This window comes from Monocercomonoides exilis (genome assembly GCF_001643675.1).
Source record: "Monocercomonoides exilis strain PA203 chromosome Unknown scaffold10-1930038, whole genome shotgun sequence".
Classification (NCBI taxonomy): domain Eukaryota; phylum Preaxostyla; order Oxymonadida; family Polymastigidae; genus Monocercomonoides; species Monocercomonoides exilis.
In genome coordinates this window covers 325370-344913 of record NW_027150555.1, presented here as the reverse complement: position 1 = coordinate 344913, position 19544 = coordinate 325370, and the positions used below count along the sequence as shown (strand labels likewise).

The following is a 19544-nucleotide window of genomic DNA, read 5'->3' as shown; positions in this document are numbered from 1 at the left end:
AAAAAAAATCATAGATCAAATTAACCAACATTAAATATACAATAAACTTTTATGTTGAGAAAGAAAAATTCACATAAAAGATAAAATGGAACTTGTTTAAACAAAGAAGGATTATTAAAAAAACTTATAATAAATACTTTCATAATATACATACGTTGTTTTAAAGATTATTCAGATTTGGACTTATTAATCCTTCTTCTAAGCCTGCAAAAGAAGGTAAGTAATGAATGGATAAAAGTTACAGAGATTGCTAAGCATGGGTAAATAATTTTGGCTGTCTTTGAATAAATGTCAAGAACCGGATACAACCATCTGGAGAATGGATTAATAATTATATTTATATATAAAAAAACAATACTTCAAAACAAACTCTTTGGTAAGAAAGAAGTTGAATGTCATCATCAAAGTATACAATACATAGTAGATAATTGCATATATGCAATGAGAATATGAAAACGTAATGTTCGTGAAATACACTACATCAATAAATATTAGAACAAAACTCAATCCATGAGGATTGATTCCGAACCACCAATAATAAAGAGGCGGAAGATAAGGTAAAGATTTCCTCAATAGTATCCAATATACAAAAGTAGCAGTTATAGCAGAATTCATTCCAATCATTGCGAAAATATAAGCAAGTTTTGATCGAAATGGAACATCATTACAATTTGAACTTTCTGAAGATTTTGTATTTGTGCTTGTTTTGGTCCTTTTTTCGATTCGCAATGGAATAACGAGCTATTGAGCCATAAACGATAAAAGAATTTGGATTGTTAAAAACATTTTCTTCAAAAATTAGAAAATAACGTCACACTATAAAATACAACAATGTCATCAAATATGACTGCTTTGTAAGATATCTAATGTCAAGATTTTGCCCTAATAATAGACATTACATTATTTTTTATGATACAACATAAATACACAAACATATTCCACAAGTAACTAAGAAAAAAAGCATCCAAAATATGATAAAAATTCTCCATAATGTTAATTTATGATTCGTTTTCAAAATATCCTTGAACGATACAGTAGATGCATCAATATTAAATGACGTTATGCTTAGAAATCCCATGTTCAGTTTAAAAATTTTGTTCAATTGATTACAAACGAATTTAAAAACGGGACTGATTAATTATACCATAGTACGATAAGATTCATGACAACTATCCAGCCAACGCACGAAGTTATTGCGAACTATGCATCAAAAGATGTTTGCATGCATTTTCCTAGTTGTTATTTTTTTGAATAAATTAAAAAACATGATATTTTACAGCCAACAAAATTTTTATCTGCGACAAAGGGAGATCGCGTAAAATTTATGAAAGAACAGACAAAAGGTTGGGCTGTTTGCATAAACAAAGAAGGAAAACAAGGTATATTATCGGACGTTAGTTGACAACGACTCTCATTTTATTTATATCGATTTATGATATTATTTTTTCAAGGATATCTTCCAACATCTTATTTGAGGGCGATATCAAATCAAGGAACAAGCGAACCAGAATTTTGTGATGCAGTTGCGAGTTATAAGAATCCAAGCAACGATCAGAAATTTCTTCCTCTTACAAAAGGACAACGAGTGAAAGTTATTTTGAAACAAGGAGGATGGTGGACATGCGAAGATGAAAGCGGTCGCAAAGGTCTTTGCCCAGGATCATATCTTCGAAAAGCACCAGGAGGAGCTGGATTCATTTCACAAGTATCAAGTCCTTCAACAGCACCACAGCCATCTCCATCACCTGCCACAAAAGCTGAGGAAGAAGAAGATAATGAGAAAAAAGACAAAGACAAAGAATCAGAATCAGAAGAAGAAGATAAAAGCGACAAAGAAGATGAAGAACTTCAGAATAACGAGGAGGAAGAAAAGAGAAAGAAAGAAGAGGAAGAAAAAGAAGAAAGAGAAAAGAAAGAAAGAGAACAAAAGGAAAAAGAAGAAAAAGAAGAAAAAGAAAAAGAGGAAAGAGAAAGAGAAGAAAGAGAAGAAAGAGAAAGAGAAGAAAGAGAAAGAGAAGAAAGAGAAAGAGAAGAAAGAGAAAGAGAAGAAAGAGAAAAAGAAGAGAAAGCAAAGAAAGAGAAAGAGGAGAAAGAGGAAAAAGAAAGAATAAAGAAAGAAGAGAAAGAGAAAGAAGAGAAAGCAAAGAAAGAGAAAGAGGAGAAAGAGGAAAAAGAAAGAATAAAGAAAGAAGAGAAAGAGAAAGAAGAGAAAGCAAAGAAAGAGAAAGAGGAGAAAGAGGAAAAAGAAAGAATAAAGAAAGAAGAGAAAGAGAAAGAAGAGAAAGCAAAGAAAGAAATGGAGAGAAAAGCCGAAGAAGAGCGCTGCAAAGAAGAAGAGAGGCAGAAACAAGCAGAAACAGCAAAGCAAATCCAAATGGAGGCAGTGCAGACGGCAGAGATTAGAGCAGCAGCAAAAGCAGAACAAGCTAAACCTGACGAAGTGAAAGGAGAAGAAGCAAAAAGAGAAGAAGCAAAAGGAGCAGAGGACGAGGTGACTGTGGAAGTGCTGGAGGAAGACAGAAACAGCTACTGCGTCGTGCTGTACGACTTTGTGCCGCCAGAGGGGAGCAAAAAGCTACTGGCGGCGAAGGCGAAGGAGAAGCTGCGTGTGGTGAAGGAGAAAGGCGACTGGTGGGTGTGCCAGAACGCGCTGGGGGCGAAAGGGATGTGCCCCAGCAATTTCTTAAAAGCGCTGCCGAAGGAGATGCGGGGCGTGCTCGTAAGGAAGAAGAGGAGCCAGCTGCTTCCAGGTGAAATTGTGGTTGATCGCATCGGCGCCTCCTCCTCCTCCTCCTCATCGTCTTCGTTTTCTTCATTGTCTGCCAGCTCAGTTCCGTTTGGGGCAGCAGAGGCAGCGGCGATGCTGCAGAAGATGGATGCGCTGGTGGAGCTGAACACGCGTCTGTGCCAGCAGAACAGCGAGCTACTGACAGAGTTGAGGAAGCACGAGAAGATGGCAGAGGAGCAGAGGAACACCATTGCGGAGCTGCTGAAGAAGATCAATTAGAAGGATGGGATCTGGGTGTAGAGGATGTTTGGGTGTGAGAGGAGATAGGGGAGCGGGAATGGGAGTGGAAGAGTGGAAGAGAGGGAGGGAAGGAGAGAGAGAGAGAGAGAGAGAGAGAGGAAAGAAGAGGAAAATAGATGAATCAGTTTTTGAAGCATTACGAAGGAATAGACGAGGTGGATAATATAACAATCACACTATGTTAAATGCATGCATTGTATGCAGCCAATTTCTCTTTCGCTACTTTGCCGAATGAAACCAACGGACACGACTAGAAATCGGACTTTATCTTCATTTTTTTAAACTTTCTCTCTCTCTCTCTCTTATTTTATATTTTTTATTTTTTATTTTTTTATTTTTTTTGAATTTTGCTTCCTATATGCTATTCATATATGTTTGTTGTTGTATGTTTTTATCTTTTTCTTATTCAGAACTTTTATCGCTTGCTCTGTTCTTTCTGTTTAATGGCAGCCGCACAAGCATTTGTTGGATTGTTCTTTTTTGGTTCTGGTTAATTTTTTAATTTTATTTCCTTTTGCTAAGCGAGAAATCATATTAGCAGGAGTGTATGTGCATTTGTGATGTGTTGAAATCGGTTAAAAATGCACAGAAAAATTGTACAGGGAAAAAGAGTATTTCAAAAGGAAGGAGGAGAAAGATGGAATAAGGCATGTTCCACAGGGAGGAATAACTCATAAGTTCATTCATTCATTCATTCCATTTGTGATTTATGAGGTGAAGTTGGCTTGAAGCAACAAGTGTCAAATTGTTGTTGAACATATTTCTTTTTTTCTTTTTTCCTTTTCTTTTCGTTTCTTTCTATTCAATTTTTTTATTGTTACAGTTCGATTGTTTCAATCATTCTGATTTGATTCTTGTTTCTTGTTTCATCTTTGTTTGGTTCAGCACTTTCTGAGATCAGCACGATCCAGTTGGCACTTTGTGATGCTGCTTCATTGTGTTTTGTCTTTTCTTTTTTTGCGTCATCTACCTTCAAACCCAACATTTTGCTAATTGTTTTGAAGATTTTTTTACAAACACTTATTTCATTTGTGAATTATGTGTAATTTTCCTTTTCATATTCCTTATTCAGATTGTTCTACTGTTGGTTTAATCAGATCGTTCACATCGCATTTATCTATTTTCTATGTCCAAAACAGAATTACATACAGAATACTTCCTTCCATTTTTTTTAATTTCATTTTTTTGAAATTAGTTCAAAAACAATCTCAAAATTGAGAATGAGCTCTCAACGAGAGCAGAAGCAGCACACATATTGTGGATATTTACCACAGAAGAAGAGGGGCAGAAATGAGATAGACGAAAATATTAAAAAGAAGGAAAGAAAAACAAGAGAAAATTAAAACTAGAATAAAAAGAAAATATAAAAAATAAATGCTTTCAAACGAAGTGAAAGAGAGTTGTAATAAAATGGCTCTATGATTTATTTCATTGTTTGCGCCTAAATAAATATTTAAATATTCCAAAGCAGAGATTCAAGTAACAGAATACCTACTCATGCTTTCTCCATTCACCTTTATACGCTCCTTGCTCGTTCGCTCGCTTTGCGCAGCATCTATTGAGAAGAACCAGAAGTGACATGCAGAATGCTCGGAACAGAAGAAGGCGCGCCAGCTTCTTGCGACACAGGTGGCTGTGTGGCTACTGTGGAAGGTGATGCATTGACAGTGTTATCTTTCTGAGAAGGCATGCCATCCAGCGGAGACGGTGTGCCTCTCCACGAAAAAGTTGAAGGGATCTTTTCTGGCTCAGGCGACGGCATCTCCTGCTCTCCTTCTCCGCTTGCTGCCTGCGTCTTTGCCTGTGCCTGTGCCTGTGCCTGTGCCTGTGCAGGTGCAGCGATGCCGCCTTCGAGTGGGAGTGTGGCGTGCTCGCTGACTGGAAAATGGATGTGAGGCATGCTGGTCGAGCCGAACTGACCGAAGCTGCCGACGAAATGGCCCTGTGATGATAGGTGGGAGGAAGGCTGGAACTGCTGTGCGAAAAATGAAGGTGTCTGACTGAGGGCGGGGATGTACTGGGGGCGGAAGATGCGATAGATGGCATCAACAAACAGATCGCTCACATCGACGATGGTGAAGAATGAAGGACTGTTCTCCAGCACGACAGGAGAGTTTGTTGATGGATGGCTGTTGGTGCACACAAGATGAGAAATGTAAGGCTGGAAACAGAATTGTTGTTTAATAAGTTTGATTATTTACAATTCATTCAAAATACATAAAAAAAAAAAGAATATTTTCGAAATCAAAAATAAAAAAAAAATTCAAAATGGATAACAAAAGACATACGCAATGGACTATTTTCAACAGAACGTCATCAGGAGAGCAAAGATGTGAAACAACAACTTTAACCGATAAGGCGCCAGCCTTTATCAGTTGTTCAGCTGCGTTCAGTATAGTTTTTCCAGAACGAATCATATCATCATAGATCACAACATTCATTCCTTTCACATCTCCAATCACTTCCATTGGCGTTGGCTCTCCATTTCCTGTATGGGCTGCTTTTCTTACGAATGCAATTGATGCCTTAAATGTTTTTGCAAATTTGTCAATAATCTTTGGTCTTCCCAGATCAGCTGAGGCAAAAACGACTTTATCCTGGATATATCCAGCTTGTCTTATTCCTTCGGCTAGAAGGTTAAAAGACTGCAGTTCCACATGGAGAGAATTTCCTTCAAGATAATGAAGAAAACCTTGAGAATGAAGATCCAAAAATAAGAAAGAATTCCCAAGTCCATATGTTGACAATGCAGAAAATAACTGTGCGTTTGCTTTTGTGTGTGAGACGTCTCCCTCTGCTAAATTTTCATTCATAACCGAGTAGCTCATGTATGGAATAATAAATATTCTTGAACGACTTCCAAGGCTTGCAAGAGTGTAAGCAATTCGAAAGAATTCCATAAAATCATCGTCCGTTATGAGTGTTGCAACAAATATGCAATCTTTTCCGAACAGTGCAATTTGTTCATTGACCATGATGCGAAGATATCTTTCACCGCCAGGAAACTCTTTCCGCAATATTTTCAGTTGAGTTGTTTCTGGAAATGCCTGCTTTAATTTTCCTTCAAGCGATTGAGTGAAAGCTTTTGAGCGAACATTTGAACATAAAAGAATTTGGTCGTTTTCTATCTGTTCCTCTGTCATCTCGTCAATTAAGGGAGAATCTCATTTCTTCTTTGAATGAAATGAAAAATCAATGAACTCAACATACAATCAAAAAAACGTACAGTTGATAAGTCTGCGATGTTTATCAACGATCGTAAATGAAATAACTTTTTTTTCTCTTAGGAATTGAGTTTGATTTTATTGTCCTCTGGACAGTAATTTATTTTTTTTGTATCGCATGTGTGACTCAGCTTTCTTTTTTATTTTCTTTTTGAAGTTAGTTTGTCTGTAATTATTTATTTAAAAGTGAGAAGCTTTTATTGCTTTTGGAGCAATAAAAAAGGTTTTCATGGCATATCAGCGAAATTATTACCCTTATCCTACAAAAGACGTTGACCATTTAAATCTTTTTGTGAAATATTTGCCTCCATTTGTCGATGACGCTTCACTGCGTCAGATGTTTACTCCTTTTGGAGAAATAGTCTCTTGCAAAGTCATGGTTTGCTATTATATTTCTAATACCCACCAAAATGCTATATTATGTTCTTTTTTAAATCAGTTGGATAACAAAACAGGGGAAAGTTTGGGATATGGGTTTGTAATGGATTATTCTTGTTCTTATTCATTCATTAATTCTTTATTAAAAAACGCCACAGCTTTGTCAAATATACACGCGAAAGTGACGCCATAGAAGCAATGAGGCAGATGAATAATTATAGATTGGGAAATAAAATACTTCTGGTCAAGCAATCAAATGCACCAAAACAGACTGCTGAAGTTGTTGCAAATACAAATCTATATGTGAAGCCATTACCGTCATATTTCACAGAAAGTTTGCTAAATTTGCCAGTGTCAATTAAAACTTCATATTTTCATTAAATTTGCGAATAGTGGACCTTCAAAAGTTATTTGCTCCATTTGGAACAATCGAAGGTGTAAAGGTGATGATTGACAGACAAGCTAATTCAACAAAACAAATCGGATTTGTAAGGCATGTTTCTTTGGAGCAATATATCTATATATTTTGTAAATAATAATAATAATTTTTTTGTCAAATATTATTTTTCAATGAACAGATTTTCTCTTCAATCATCTGCAGATGCCGCGCTTATTGCACTTCAGGATCATCGCATCACGCCCACTGACCAGCCACTAACTATCCGCTATGCAGAGACAGAAGAGATGAAGCGGCGGCGGATGCTGGAGAACGAGGAGAAGGAGCGGCGGGCGAGAGAGCGCTTCCACAGCGGGAAGAACAGCGCTTCTGGTGGGATGCTGCCTGGCTTTGGTGTTGGAGCGGCTGAAGATGTGGTAGAGAGAAGAGAGTTTGAGGGGGTGGGCAGCGAGTGGGAGCTGCCGTTTGCAGGCGCTGGAGGAGCAGAGGATGCCAGGGCTGTGCGTGGGATGGCAGAACAGATGAGAAGTCGTGTTGGTGCAGTCACTTCTGAACTAGGTGGAATTGAATTGGGAGCGAATGAAGGAAGAAGAGGAGCCTATCCTGAAGACGGAAGCACTAGCAAGTTTGTGCCCAGCTATCTTTTCCCCGAAATGGGGTATTTCTCCGGGAGAGCAAAACCAAGTCCAGCTGCTGCTGCATCTGAAATAGCAGCACATTCAACCACTTTGCCTTATCCTCTGCCTCTTCCAGACTCCTCTTATCCTCTGCCCATGCAGCAGCAGATGCATCCAGGTTATCCTCCTCCTCCTTCTGCTGCTTCTTCTCTTCCTTCTTCTCTTCCTCCTTCCACACAACAGACAAATATCACACAAATTCACACATCTCCTTCACACCAGACAACATCTTCTGATTTATCTTCTTTTTATGCTCATTCGAAGAGGCAGCTTCCATCTGCCCCTCAGTTCAATGTTGCGTCTACTGAAACTGCTTCTCTGCCAAACAATACAACATCTTATCTACCTCAACATATGGCACAGAATGGATATCCTCCAAATGCAGATAATGTTCACATGCCATTGAATCATATGCAACAGGGAAATACAAATTCACTAATACCTTCATCAACAACAGCATTTTCTTCTTCATCTTCATCTTCATTGCCCATGCCTTCATTTGGATATCCCCCACATCACATTCAATTCCCATCTTCCTATCAAACTCCTCTGCCTACTCTTCTTCCATCACAAATTCCACCTTCTTCTTCGCCATTGTCATCGTCTTCTTCTCTTCTTCCTCCTCCTCCCTTTTCTCTTCCTCCTCCACCAACACACAGACCAGCAATATCATCATCATCATCATATTCTTCTTCTTCTTCTTCTTCTTCCATTCCATCTTCTGCCCCTCCTTCTTTTAAGACTATGCCATCCTCACAATCTCCATTCAATCAAAAAATGAATGATGAACAAACAAAAAATAGCTTTAACATATCAACTCCAACTTCTTCTTCTTCTTCTTCCACTTCTTCTTCTTCTATCTCATTTCCTTCTCCAACACAAGCCACATCTCCAAATTCTGTTTCCACTCAGTTTTCAAACAGTGTTTCATCATCATCCTCATCATCCTCATCTTCTTCTTCTTCCTCTTCTTCCTCTTCTTCATCCCCATCATCATCATCATCATCAATATCTTCCTCCTCATCCTCCTCTTCCTCCTCTGCACAGCCTGCTTCCATCGATGCTTCTGAACAACCTTCTTCGGATGTTTGTTTGAGCGGAGACAAAACAGAAAATGTTAACAATTTTGAGAATAATAACACAAACATCAACAATCACACTCTTTCATCTTCTTCTCAAATGGCAGAAAACATTGCTTTGCCAACTTCATCAACTTTATCTTCATCGCCAGCTTCTTCTTCTTCTTCTTCTTCTTCTTCTTCTTCTTCTTCTTCCTTTTCCTCCTCTTTCTCTTCCTCTCCACTTCACCCCACTTCATCCATCTCCATCCACGCTCCTTCTCTTCCCCCAGCTTCTTCTCCTTCTTCTCAAATGTCTCCCTTTCAGCTGCCACAGCCTTCTTCCTCTTTTCTTTCTGACCCACTCAGCCTGCCAACTGGAACGGTTTCTTCTGTTCCTTTTCTCTTTGACAAGATGTCTTCTTCATTGCCTTCATCATCATCATCATCTTCTTCTTCTTCAGTTTCTTCTTCATCTTCATCATCATCGTTTTCTTCTTTATCGTCTTCTTCTGATTATTCAAGTTCTCGTTTTAGTTCTAATCCTATTTCTTCTTCTTCTTCTCTTCAAAATGCCTATCAGATTCCGTCTGGATGTGCTCCATTGATTCTCGACGTGGCACAATCAGTTGCTCCAAACAGAGAAGAGGAAGAGGAGGAGGAGGAAGAAGAAGAAAAGGAAGAAGGAGAAGAAGGAGATGATGATGAAAATAACAATATTTCAATGGCAAACATTAGCATTCAAAGCATTCATCGTGTTCATTCTGCTGAGCAATCACAGAATCTTCTGTCTGAAGCGTCTCCTGCTTGTTCTACTGCTTCTGTATTGAATTCATCTTCATTGTCATCCTCACCATCTTCCTCTTCCTCTTCCTCCTTATCTTCCTCCTCCTCCTCATCTTCTTCTTCTTCTATTTCTTCCTCTTCCACCTCTTCCTCTTCATCCTCCTCTTCCATTTCTTCTGTTTCTTCTGAAAATTCTCTTCAAATACACTCTTTGAATGCCTCTCCTAACAAATCTCTGTCTCATTTGGGTTCTTTCTCCTCTTCGTCGCTGATGCCAACAGCTTCCTCTTCTTCTTCTCTTGCTTCTTCCACGTCATCTTCATCTTCTTCCTCCTCCTCTTCTTCCTCTTCCTCTCTCAACACAACACAATCTTCTTCCTCTTCTTCTTCCTCTTCTTCATCCAATGCCTCTCTAACAATGCCCTCTCCTTCCGTCTCTCCAGCTGCTGCTCCTCCAATTGTTGTCACTTCTTCTGTCATTTCTTCTCCAGACTCGCCTTCTTTCCCCTCTTACACTTCATTCCCTTCTTCTTATGAGCCAATCGATGTCTCCTTCTCATTCATTTCAGGTGCTATTCAGCCAGGAGATATACCTATACAACCACCAACTGTGAGCAGGAGAAAAAGAAGAAAGATGAGGATGATGAGGATGAGGAGAAGGAGGATGAAGGAGAAGGAGAAGAGAAGAGAGAGTTCAGATAGCAGTGATTTCTCATTGGGTGTGGATGATGATGATGATGAATATGACGATGAGTATGACGATTCCAGTGACATAGACGATGATTCAGATGATGACACAGAAGAAGAAGAAGAAGATGATGATGAAGATGATGAAGGAGAAGGAGGAGGAATGTTGTATTATGAGAACTTCAGTGACGATGACTTGGATGAGATGCTGTCGATGTCATCACTTGTGCCCATGCTCGACCGTGTTGACTCAACTCTGATGCTTCAACAGCCTTCTGTTGTGGTTGGCTCTCCGATCAGCTTGTCGTTCTCCACAGGGAAGATGCCGGAGGTTGGGAGGAAGAGGCATATAGTGTGTGAGAGGAGCGAGTGTGGCGAGAAGGAAGGGAACGAAGGGGTGGAGATTGGGACGGGGTTTGTGTTCAGAGGGAGGAAGGCGAAGTCATCGATTTCACTGGGGCAGAGGGAGAGGGGGAGGAGGAAGAGCGAGGGAGGGTACAGGCGCAGAAGGGAGGAAGAGAGAGGGAAAGAAGTAGGGAAGAGGGAAGAGGAGGAGAAGGATGAGGAAGAGGAGAGGGGCGGAGGTTATGAAGAAGGGAGTGATGGAGATGGAGAAGGTGATATCATGAATGTTGATGAGAAAGAGGAAGAAGGAAGAGAAGGAAGAAACATCATAATCAAAAACATGAGAAAACGGAGTTCAGTAAAAACGTCCAAAAGAATCCTGTTTTCGCAGTCGTTGAAGTCGAACATGAATATGTTGTCTTCTCCTGAACACTCGCCCACTCATTCAACCACCACAACAACATCTTCTGCTGCCTCCACGTCTTCCGTCCCTTCCTCTTCCTCTCCTTTCCTCTCTCTCCGCGTCCCTTTCTCCTCTTCCTCTTCTTCCATCCGCTCTTCCCTTTCTTTCTCTCCCTCTGCTTCAAATTCTTCTTCTGCCAACAACACACCAAAATCTCATGTTGCCATTGCACAACAAGCCATCCAGAGAGCGCAAACATTCCATCCACTCACTCACACAAAGAACGAATTCCACGAAAATAACACAAATTTCACCGAAAGTAGCAGCAAAACCAACAAAACCAACAAAAATATGAAAACCAGCAAGAATGTTGCTTCTAATAATGCATTGTTTGAATACAGTTCTGTCAGGCATTTCACCGACGATGATGTGTTTGAGCTGCAAAGGCACAAAAATGCGAAGAAGAAGCAGCAGCAGCACACTCGCCACTCAACACTGGCTGTCTCCAACACAGTGCCTGCCCTGCCACTTCTGGTGGGCTCTTCACAGGAATTGAGAGAAGGAGGTGAGGAAGATGGTAATGATGGCAATGAAGGAGATGATATGAATGATGGTGGTGATGTTGATAGAAATGACAGGGTGAAAGCGAACTTGTTGGTGAATGAAGGAGCATCTGATGTTTCTGTTGTTGTTATTGGTGGAGGAGGAGGAGGAGGAGGAGGAAGTGGTGGTGTATCAACATCAGTTGTTGGAGCAGGAACAGGAATAGGAGCAGGCTCATCAACATCATCATCAGCAAATCTGGGCAATGGCTTATCTTCTCTGTCATTCTCATGTCTTTCTTCTTCCTACCCAACACTTTCCTTCTCTCCTTCCCCCACCCCCTCCCCTCCATCTCCTTCCCCAACATACTCTCCCTTCTCTTCTCATTTTGGCAGAAAGCCAATCGAACACTCACTCGCCTTTGAATCGCTGAAGGCAGACCACGAAATGACAGGAAAAACCGGAGAAATTCCGCACATGCACCGGAGAAATACAGACGAGGCGACGACAGAGGCGAATGCGCTGACAAAGCAGCAGAAGAACCTGCTGAAAAAGCAAAGAGAACAGAAAGAGCAGAATTCTATGACATTATCGACAATAACATCGTCTTTCTCTTCTTCTCTGTCGCTTTCACCATCATCAACGTACTCTCGTTCTGCGATCAACCAGCCACATATGAACACATTCAACCATTCTGCCAAGATGGACCATTCTTCCACTCCTCCTCCTCCTCCTCTTTCTCTCAACTCTTTCTCAACACTTCCATTCACAAGTGCCCACAGCTTCAATCACTTGTCGCGAAAGCGCCACAACAATCTGTTTCATCCATTGAACAGCCTGTCAGAACTGTCAGAAACACACCATATGCACCACAAGACAGAGAATGAGGTGTCGATGAATGTTCAGGAGGCATCGAATTCTGAGCTGAATCTGCTGCCTCAGAATCATTCTGGCTATTCTTCTGCTTCTACTTCTGTTATAATTGACACATCTGTTCATACTCCTTCAAGCACTTCTTCTTCTTCTTCTTCTTCGTCTTCCTCTTCCTTCTCTTCCTCCTCTTTCTTGTCTTCCTTGTCTTCCTCTGCCACATCATCCTCGTCCTATTCCCCTTCCTCATCTTCCCAGTGTTATTCTCCACCCTGCCTTGCTGCTGCCTCCTTCTCTTCGCTCTCTTCGATGCCTTCTCTTATGCCTCGCGCATCCAACCACAGCATCTTCGGTTCTTCTTCCTCAGGAGACGAATCTGATCTGTTTGAAGACGCTGAATTGGCAATGGAGAGCAATTCGTTGGCTGACCACGATGCTTCTTCCACTTCCGCTGCTGCTGAACTCCTCTCGCCTCGCTGCTCGTTTGTCGCATCTCCTCCGCCGAATCCTCTGTCGTCTTCGTCTTTTGTGTCATTAAATGCTTCTTCTTCTTCTTCTTCCTCTTCATCATCGACTTCTTCATCATCATCGACTTCTTCTTATTCTCCCTCTCCTTCCTCCTCTTCTTCCACTTCTTCCACATCTTCTTCTTCATCAGACTCCTCTTCCTCCCTCTCCTCCTCCTCCCCCCACAACTCTCCTTCTCTCTTATCTACCTCTTCTTCTCTCTATCACATCGCCTCCACTGTCTTCTCCAACTCTCCTTCTGCCTCTTCGATGATTCCTCAGCTTCGTCACCAGCCTCTTCCTGACACAGACACAGACACAGACACAGAAACAGACACACCACCTTCTCCTTCTCCTTCCAATCTGCCTTCTTCCCCTCCTGTTGTGCCTTCATCTCCTCAACAATCAATGCAATCTGTTCATTCTGTTCATTCTGTTCATTCTATTCAATCAGTTCAGGCATTACAGTCACTGCAGATGATACCATCTGAACAAGCTGTTGATTCCTCTCGTTCATCTTCTTCACATTGTGCTCATTCAGACTTCTCTCTCCCACACACTGAGCATTCTCCTTATGATTCTGCCAACCCCTCATTCTTTCCTTTAGTCCCCTTCCCTCTCTTTCCCCCTCGCTCTCCTCCTCCTCTCTCTCCTTCTCCTGCCTCTCTTTCATTCCTCTCCACATCAGTTCCCACATTCCCCTTCGGATCAACAATCAACAGCCAACCACAGACTGCTCCATTTCATTCGAATATTCCTCTTTCTTCTTCTTCTTCTTCTTCTTCTTCTTCTTCTTCTTCTTCTTCTTCTTCCTCCTCTTCCTCTTCTTTATTTTCTTCTTCATCTTCCTTTCGCTTTACCCGCTCTGTCTCCTCTGGCTCCCTCGATCGCTCTTCCCATTCGTCTTCTTCGTGCTCTCTTTCTCCAAAGCAATAAATGCTGCTAATGTCAAAAAATTGACATGAAATGACTTTACTGTTAGTTTGAGTTGCTATTTCATATTTGCTTGTTTTTCTTTTTTTATTGCTGATTGCAAAGAGAATCAGTTTTGCTGACTTTTGCTATTTTTTTTTCTATTTGATTTTTTATTGAATATTTTAAAATAAGTTTCAATAACTTTGTGCAGCTAAATGCACATATTGTTTCTTTTTTTGTAAATCTATTTTCTGTTTAATTTTGTTTCTTTTTATTACATTTTCAAAAGATCTTTCAGTTTTTACAAAATTTAAAACAATTTTTCAAGTACAAAACATAAAATAGAGATGAACAATTCATTTGATTAATTTTTATTATAGAAGAATGCGTATGTGAAATATTTGTCAGAAATTTTATCGATTGAAGGATAATTTTATTAACAACCATAACAAAAATTAATGAGATAAATATTTAATATTTTGCAATGACAGAGACGTCAAATTACAGAACTCCAACTAAATGCTTACCTCAAAGGAAGATATTTTTATTGTCATCATCTAATCGAAAGCAGGTTCATGAATCGAATCCTGTTGATGAATCAGATTTATCAGTATGTTCTTTTATGATTTTTACTTTTGTAAATGCAATTATATTAAACTAATGTGAATTGAAATTACCTTTACATTCTCGATAAATAAGTCGAAAAAAGAAACTTCTGATATTTCTTCTGAAACTAAAAACGATCAAGTTAAATCTGATTCATCTTTGAATTTTTTTGGAAGCTCATTTGAAACAATGATCCCTTCCCCGTTCATACAAAATGTTCTTGGAATGGATCTTAAGAGAAGCGAAGAATTGAGACTATCTCAACAAAAGGAAGCAAGAGAAAAAGCAAAAAGAGAAAATGAACTGAAAGAAACGGAAAGCAAGCTTGAAAGAAGCTCAATATGTGATTGCGAAAATGAATCCTCGACAGGGAGATCAAAAGGAATGCCTACAAAAATTGTTGATCAGCTTTTATTGCAAGCAAACCTTCAGAGAATCCTGCCACAATCCACGCTTTATCCTTCAATTCAATTTGGACATATTACTTCCTTTGGTGCAAGAAACATACTCTCGTTGCAAAACAATCCTTTTGTTAGATTACAGTCTCAGCCGATGCTACCAGCGCACACAGTAGCAACCATGCAAAAGCGCAAGGAAGAAGAGTTAAACAGGCAGAGAAGAGAAAATCAACGAAAAGTTGTATTTGTCGGATTGCAAAAAATGAAAGGAAAAGGGGCACTGCTAAAAAGAAGCAATTCTCGAAAATCAAAGGTGAAATTAAAGCTCGATTGTTGCAAGGAGGGCATGAACGAGGAAAAAGAGAACGAAAATGCTTTGAAGATGGACAGCGATTCTTTCCAAAGCGAAAATGGAGACAGCGATATGAAATCGAATCAAGAATTTCAAAATTCACTCTTAATATCAGCAAGTCACGAACTTGCAGCCAAATTGAGGATTCGAGAACAAAGAGATTTGCCTTCAGCTGACAATTCACCAGAAAGGCAAAAGTTACTTCAATCAAAAGAAATGGACCTTTTCCAGCCAAATCAAATTCTTTGCTCTCCTTCTTCTGATTTCCTAAACACGTTTCCTGAGATGTCAAATTCTTTGTGCAAAGAGGCATCTGCGGAACTTTCACCGCCAGACCAACACCTTCCCCTCACATCTGATCTTTGCCCGTCTTTCGCTTCACCTGAATTCACTTCAGTGATACAGACTCCACCTTGCAATGCAGTTGACAGCTCACCAACATATGCATCCACCCCCATTGCAATGAATAGCCTCAAGGCTTTGTTCAGTGAAACTGTTGCACCTCTTTCATTACCAACTCCAGATTCTTCATTTGGTAAAGAAGATTATACAATCACCTCTTCAGATACTTTTGCATGTCTTTCTTCTTCAACTCTTTCCCCATCTATTTCTGTGAATGACAATAGTTCTTCTGTTGAGCCTCAAACACCTCAAACACCTCAAACACCTCCAACACCTTCCACAGTCTTACCAACGTCAGCAACTAATTGCGAAAGTTCCGAACGACTCGCATCAGCCTTCAACAGCTTGATTGAAGCAAAGCGCACTCACACACCTGCTCGCAACTCACTTTCACCACCTATCCCGTACGCTTCTTCGAATTCTCCTGCGAAGTCTTTCTCTTCGCAGAGAAAGCAAGCGCTTAATAGCTGTAGGGGCAATTCTGATTTCTTGTTCCCTCCTTCGCTTTCAACTGATCTGTGCTCCGCTCTTTTCCTCAGTTCGCCTTCTTCCAAGACACATAACACTCTTTCTACATGTTTTGGGCAATCCACTCCGACTTCACATTCATTTTTGCCCGCTTCATCCGCAACTTCATCTTCAGCTTCCTTTTCATCTTGCTTGTCGCCTCAGAACTCTGAGTCAAAACCATATCACTACTATCCACCATTTCATACGCATAGTCACTGTTCAACACCCAGCCCAACCTCGACAGCAGTCTTTCTTCCACCAGTCTCCTTCGCGAAGGGCGGAGGAACAACCATTTCACCACAGCCACCTACTTCCACTTCAACTGCTTCTCTCTACTGTTCGTTTCATAGTAAGAACATTTCACCGTCACCAGATTGCAACGCTGATCAACATCACGCTCAGAACTCTTGCTTCACAAGCACCAAAGATAGCACGACTGATACTATAAAGAGGCCTCTATCTTTGAGCTTTTCTTTGCCTCTGACACCTTTTCAATCACATCGTCTTAAAAGGATAAAATATTCATCGAAAACACCACAGCCTCGTCCATACGGACTTAATTTGAAGCATCACAGTTTTAATACAACACATTTGCTTTCTGAAAAAACTCATTCTGAACACTGCAGCACAACATTTGCACCATTTAGCCCTTCACCTCACCAACATCACCCACACCCTCAGGTTGGACAGTCGCTTTCTGAAGGAATTTCAGTTGACCATTTTCATTGCGAGAAAAAGAAAAGCTGTAAAAAAAAGACAACAGCAGGTCTTGCCAGAGAACGTTCAGTGCTGTATCCCTTGACTGACGAAGCTTTTAAGATTTTTTCTGCACAGACGAATTACCATCAGAATTCAGTTGTGCTGCCATCTCTTTGTTCTTCTTCTCATTCAGAAAAAACTCACATTTCTATTACTCATTGCAGGGCTTATGCGAAGCAATTGAAAGCCGATTCTGCGATTTCTGGTTTATCTTCTACTTCTTTTGAAGAAAAACCAGATCCTCCAAATTCTTTTACTTTGAATTCTTCACTTTTCTCCAATTCTGCACATCGAATATTACCTTCTGAAAGAATCAAGCAGAAAGCTAAACGAAACCCTGATCATAACATTGTAGCTGCATCGTCGGCTCATTCTAAACATTGTCGAGAACAGATTCAAGCAAGTCCAGATGCAAAGGACCAAAGTTCAATCTCTTCAAATTATTCAAGTCAAATACAAGATGAACGGCACGCTCTACATCCGAACAGAATTTCACTCCCACCAATCGGTTAATCAAAACCACATTAAGGCTCAATTTTTTGATTTTTCTGTTGCAATAAATAATTTCATCTCTTTCTATCATTCTTATTTTAATGTTTATGTTCCTATTTGTGTGACATATGGATTGCAATTTCTTCAATTTTTATAATATTTCCATTGTTAAATTTACAGATTTATTTTTTTAAAAAAAATTTTTTTTTGGGAATTTTTGGGTTAATGCATAATATACGACCATGAATAATATTAACGTATGTTGAAGCTATGATGATAACATGTTGTGCACATATGTTTTTTTCTTTCAACTATTTGCGGAAATACGGAAAATTATTGTAATTTTAGAAAAATTATTTTTTTTTTTTACAAAAAATTTAAAATATTTCTATCAAATTTTCAAATTTTTTTTTTATTTGAGATTGATATGAAAACAAACATATTTTCATAAATATGATTTAAGCTGTGCGACTGTTTTTTATTCGGGTTCATATTCAGAATGCTCCGCTCCATCGCTAACTTCCATTGAATCCTCTGTAATTTCTTCGTTTTGTTCAGCAAAAACTGGCACATCCTCTTTGTCATCATCTTTTTCGAGGTCTTTCTTTTCTTCTTCAACATGTTCTTCCACTTTTTATTGGAAAATTTCCTTAAAAGTGTCAACGAATGACAATTATTTTCTTTTTTGAAGCACAACAGAAGAAATATAATCGTCAATGAAATTTTCTTTCAGCCCAGTACGAGGCAAATCTCTTCGAAATTGAATCCAAAGTCCCTCAATCATGTTAGTGCATATTTCGCTTTCTGGGTCTTTGAAATGATAATTATGGCAGACTGTTTTGTGGTTTTGACCTTTATCACTGAAAGATGAGAACGCTCTCCATTCATCACTGTGAATCACAGTTCATTGGAAGATGTTTGCTTGAATGATTGGCAGTTTAGTGTCTTATTTTTTTATCAGTGACTTTGATTATAAAAAAGCTCCCTTGTTTCCCGTCCCGAGTTCTTTGAGCATCTCCAAAAAGCCAGATCTGATTCTTCCATCTGCCTTTATGATATTTTCTTCTGTTCAAAATTGCTTCATCAAATTCAACAATTGTATTTTCGTCTCCAATTGACTGAAACGATGATGCTGCGCTCTATGCCATTGCTGCTGCTGCAAGGGAATAGAAAAAACCAACTGTGTTTCTATGCACACCAAGAAGTGAAGAAGTTTGCATGATTAAAAGCTTAATCCATTTGAAAATGAAAATGTGCATTAATTTTCCAATTATTATTTTTTGATTTTCTATTGAAAGATTTGACAGAGGGCTTATCGTTTTATTGCACATGTTGCACATCCATTGCCTGAAATTTGGATTTCGTTCATAGAGAACCATTTCCTTATGGCAATTTCTGCATTCTTTGAATCTTTGACTCAACACTTCATTTCTGATCCATTCCCAGAATCATTTGCGTTATGAAATAATTCGTTGAAAAAGCCAATTTTAGATTTGCGATCCTCAATTTGCATTCAGAAAAAATTGCAAAATTAATATTTTGATTTAAAATTTTGATCGATCCCATATTTTGAGTAAAAAATTTTTAAAGTTCATGGGTCCAATAAAAAAGTTTCCGAACAAAAAAAAATTCAAGCAAACCATATAAAACAGTTTATAATGTTGTTATAATCATCCACACAGAAAATTGTTGACTGTCGTTTATTGTGCACTGACTTATTTGGTGTGTGATTCAAATATTTAATATTGTCAAATAACTGACAGTGTGCTTTGACAACCTGAATATTTTTTTGAAAACTCGATAATGAAAAATGAATACAGTATTTTTGTAGAATGTGCATTGATTTCGTGTTTTAAAAAAATATTTATTATATATATAATCATCAAGCTCTTGTTTTACAATTTTTCGAGTATTTCTTTCTTTTTTTCATCATCAGAATAATCAACATTTCAAATTGCAAATGAGTTAAATTTACTTTTTTTCGGTTTTTCATCTTCATTCAAGCCTTTTCTGATTCTTCATTCTCTATTTCATCATTTTTGAATCTTTTCTTTTATCCTTTTTTTTTATTCAATATAAAACTCTTCATCAGTGATTAATTTTTCAAAATAACCAAACCTTTTTGTTTTTTTATTCAGAGTGGCGGAATGAATTTTTGGAAGCTTTGCTAGCACTTCATGCCACTGATGTCACAGTACTCAGCTCTT

General features: G+C 39.0%; 5 protein-coding genes across 5 annotated transcripts; 3 read left to right on the top strand and 2 right to left on the bottom strand.

Annotated features, from left to right (window-relative positions):
* Nucleotides 1-8: 8 nt before the first annotated feature.
* MONOS_10562 (uncharacterized protein) lies at nucleotides 9-1078 on the bottom strand (the record flags this gene model as incomplete). The annotated part of the gene is made up of 4 exons (XM_067863021.1): nucleotides 9-312; nucleotides 371-741; nucleotides 818-882; nucleotides 934-1078. The coding sequence occupies 4 exons, from the start codon at nucleotides 1076-1078 to the stop codon at nucleotides 168-170; spliced, it is 726 nt and encodes a 241-aa protein (XP_067731876.1). The 3' UTR covers nucleotides 9-167.
* A 62-nt stretch (nucleotides 1079-1140) lies between these two features.
* MONOS_10563 (uncharacterized protein) lies at nucleotides 1141-4120 on the top strand. The gene is made up of 3 exons (XM_067863022.1): nucleotides 1141-1216; nucleotides 1280-1379; nucleotides 1452-4120. The coding sequence occupies exons 1-3, from the start codon at nucleotides 1163-1165 to the stop codon at nucleotides 3005-3007; spliced, it is 1710 nt and encodes a 569-aa protein (XP_067731875.1). The 5' UTR covers nucleotides 1141-1162; the 3' UTR covers nucleotides 3008-4120.
* A 126-nt stretch (nucleotides 4121-4246) lies between these two features.
* Nucleotides 4247-6181, bottom strand: MONOS_10564 (ribose-phosphate diphosphokinase). The gene is made up of 3 exons (XM_067863023.1): nucleotides 5317-6181; nucleotides 4520-5189; nucleotides 4247-4469 (listed from the first exon to the last, which is right to left on the bottom strand). The coding sequence occupies exons 1-2, from the start codon at nucleotides 6169-6171 to the stop codon at nucleotides 4584-4586; spliced, it is 1461 nt and encodes a 486-aa protein (XP_067731874.1). The 5' UTR covers nucleotides 6172-6181; the 3' UTR covers nucleotides 4247-4469; nucleotides 4520-4583.
* A 300-nt stretch (nucleotides 6182-6481) lies between these two features.
* Nucleotides 6482-13839, top strand: MONOS_10566 (putative RNA recognition motif-containing protein RRM; the record flags this gene model as incomplete). Its single annotated transcript, XM_067863024.1, has 5 exons — nucleotides 6482-6631; nucleotides 6692-6726; nucleotides 6789-6964; nucleotides 7024-7123; nucleotides 7209-13839. The coding sequence occupies 5 exons, from the start codon at nucleotides 6482-6484 to the stop codon at nucleotides 13837-13839; spliced, it is 7092 nt and encodes a 2363-aa protein (XP_067731873.1).
* A 427-nt stretch (nucleotides 13840-14266) lies between these two features.
* On the top strand, nucleotides 14267-17682 carry MONOS_10567 (uncharacterized protein). The gene is made up of 2 exons (XM_067863025.1): nucleotides 14267-14428; nucleotides 14518-17682. The coding sequence occupies exons 1-2, from the start codon at nucleotides 14303-14305 to the stop codon at nucleotides 17356-17358; spliced, it is 2967 nt and encodes a 988-aa protein (XP_067731872.1). The 5' UTR covers nucleotides 14267-14302; the 3' UTR covers nucleotides 17359-17682.
* The last annotated feature ends 1862 nt before the right edge of the window (nucleotides 17683-19544 follow it).

Bases quoted from the DNA above. Each gene is read 5' to 3' on its own strand.
- MONOS_10567 (XM_067863025.1), top strand. From the start codon at position 14,303: ATGACAGAGACGTCAAATTACAGAACTCCAACTAAATGCTTACCTCAA. The intron at 14,429-14,517 runs GTATGTTCTTTT...TCGATAAATAAG, and splicing joins TTGATGAATCAGATTTATCA to TCGAAAAAAGAAACTTCTGA.
- MONOS_10564 (XM_067863023.1), bottom strand. From the start codon at position 6,171: ATGACAGAGGAACAGATAGAAAACGACCAAATTCTTTTATGTTCAAAT. The intron at 5,190-5,316 runs GTATGTCTTTTG...TTCTGTTTCCAG, and splicing joins TGTTGAAAATAGTCCATTGC to CCTTACATTTCTCATCTTGT.
- MONOS_10563 (XM_067863022.1), top strand. From the start codon at position 1,163: ATGACAACTATCCAGCCAACGCACGAAGTTATTGCGAACTATGCATCA. The intron at 1,217-1,279 runs GTTTGCATGCAT...GATATTTTACAG, and splicing joins CGAACTATGCATCAAAAGAT to CCAACAAAATTTTTATCTGC. The intron at 1,380-1,451 runs GTATATTATCGG...TATTTTTTCAAG, and splicing joins AAACAAAGAAGGAAAACAAG to GATATCTTCCAACATCTTAT.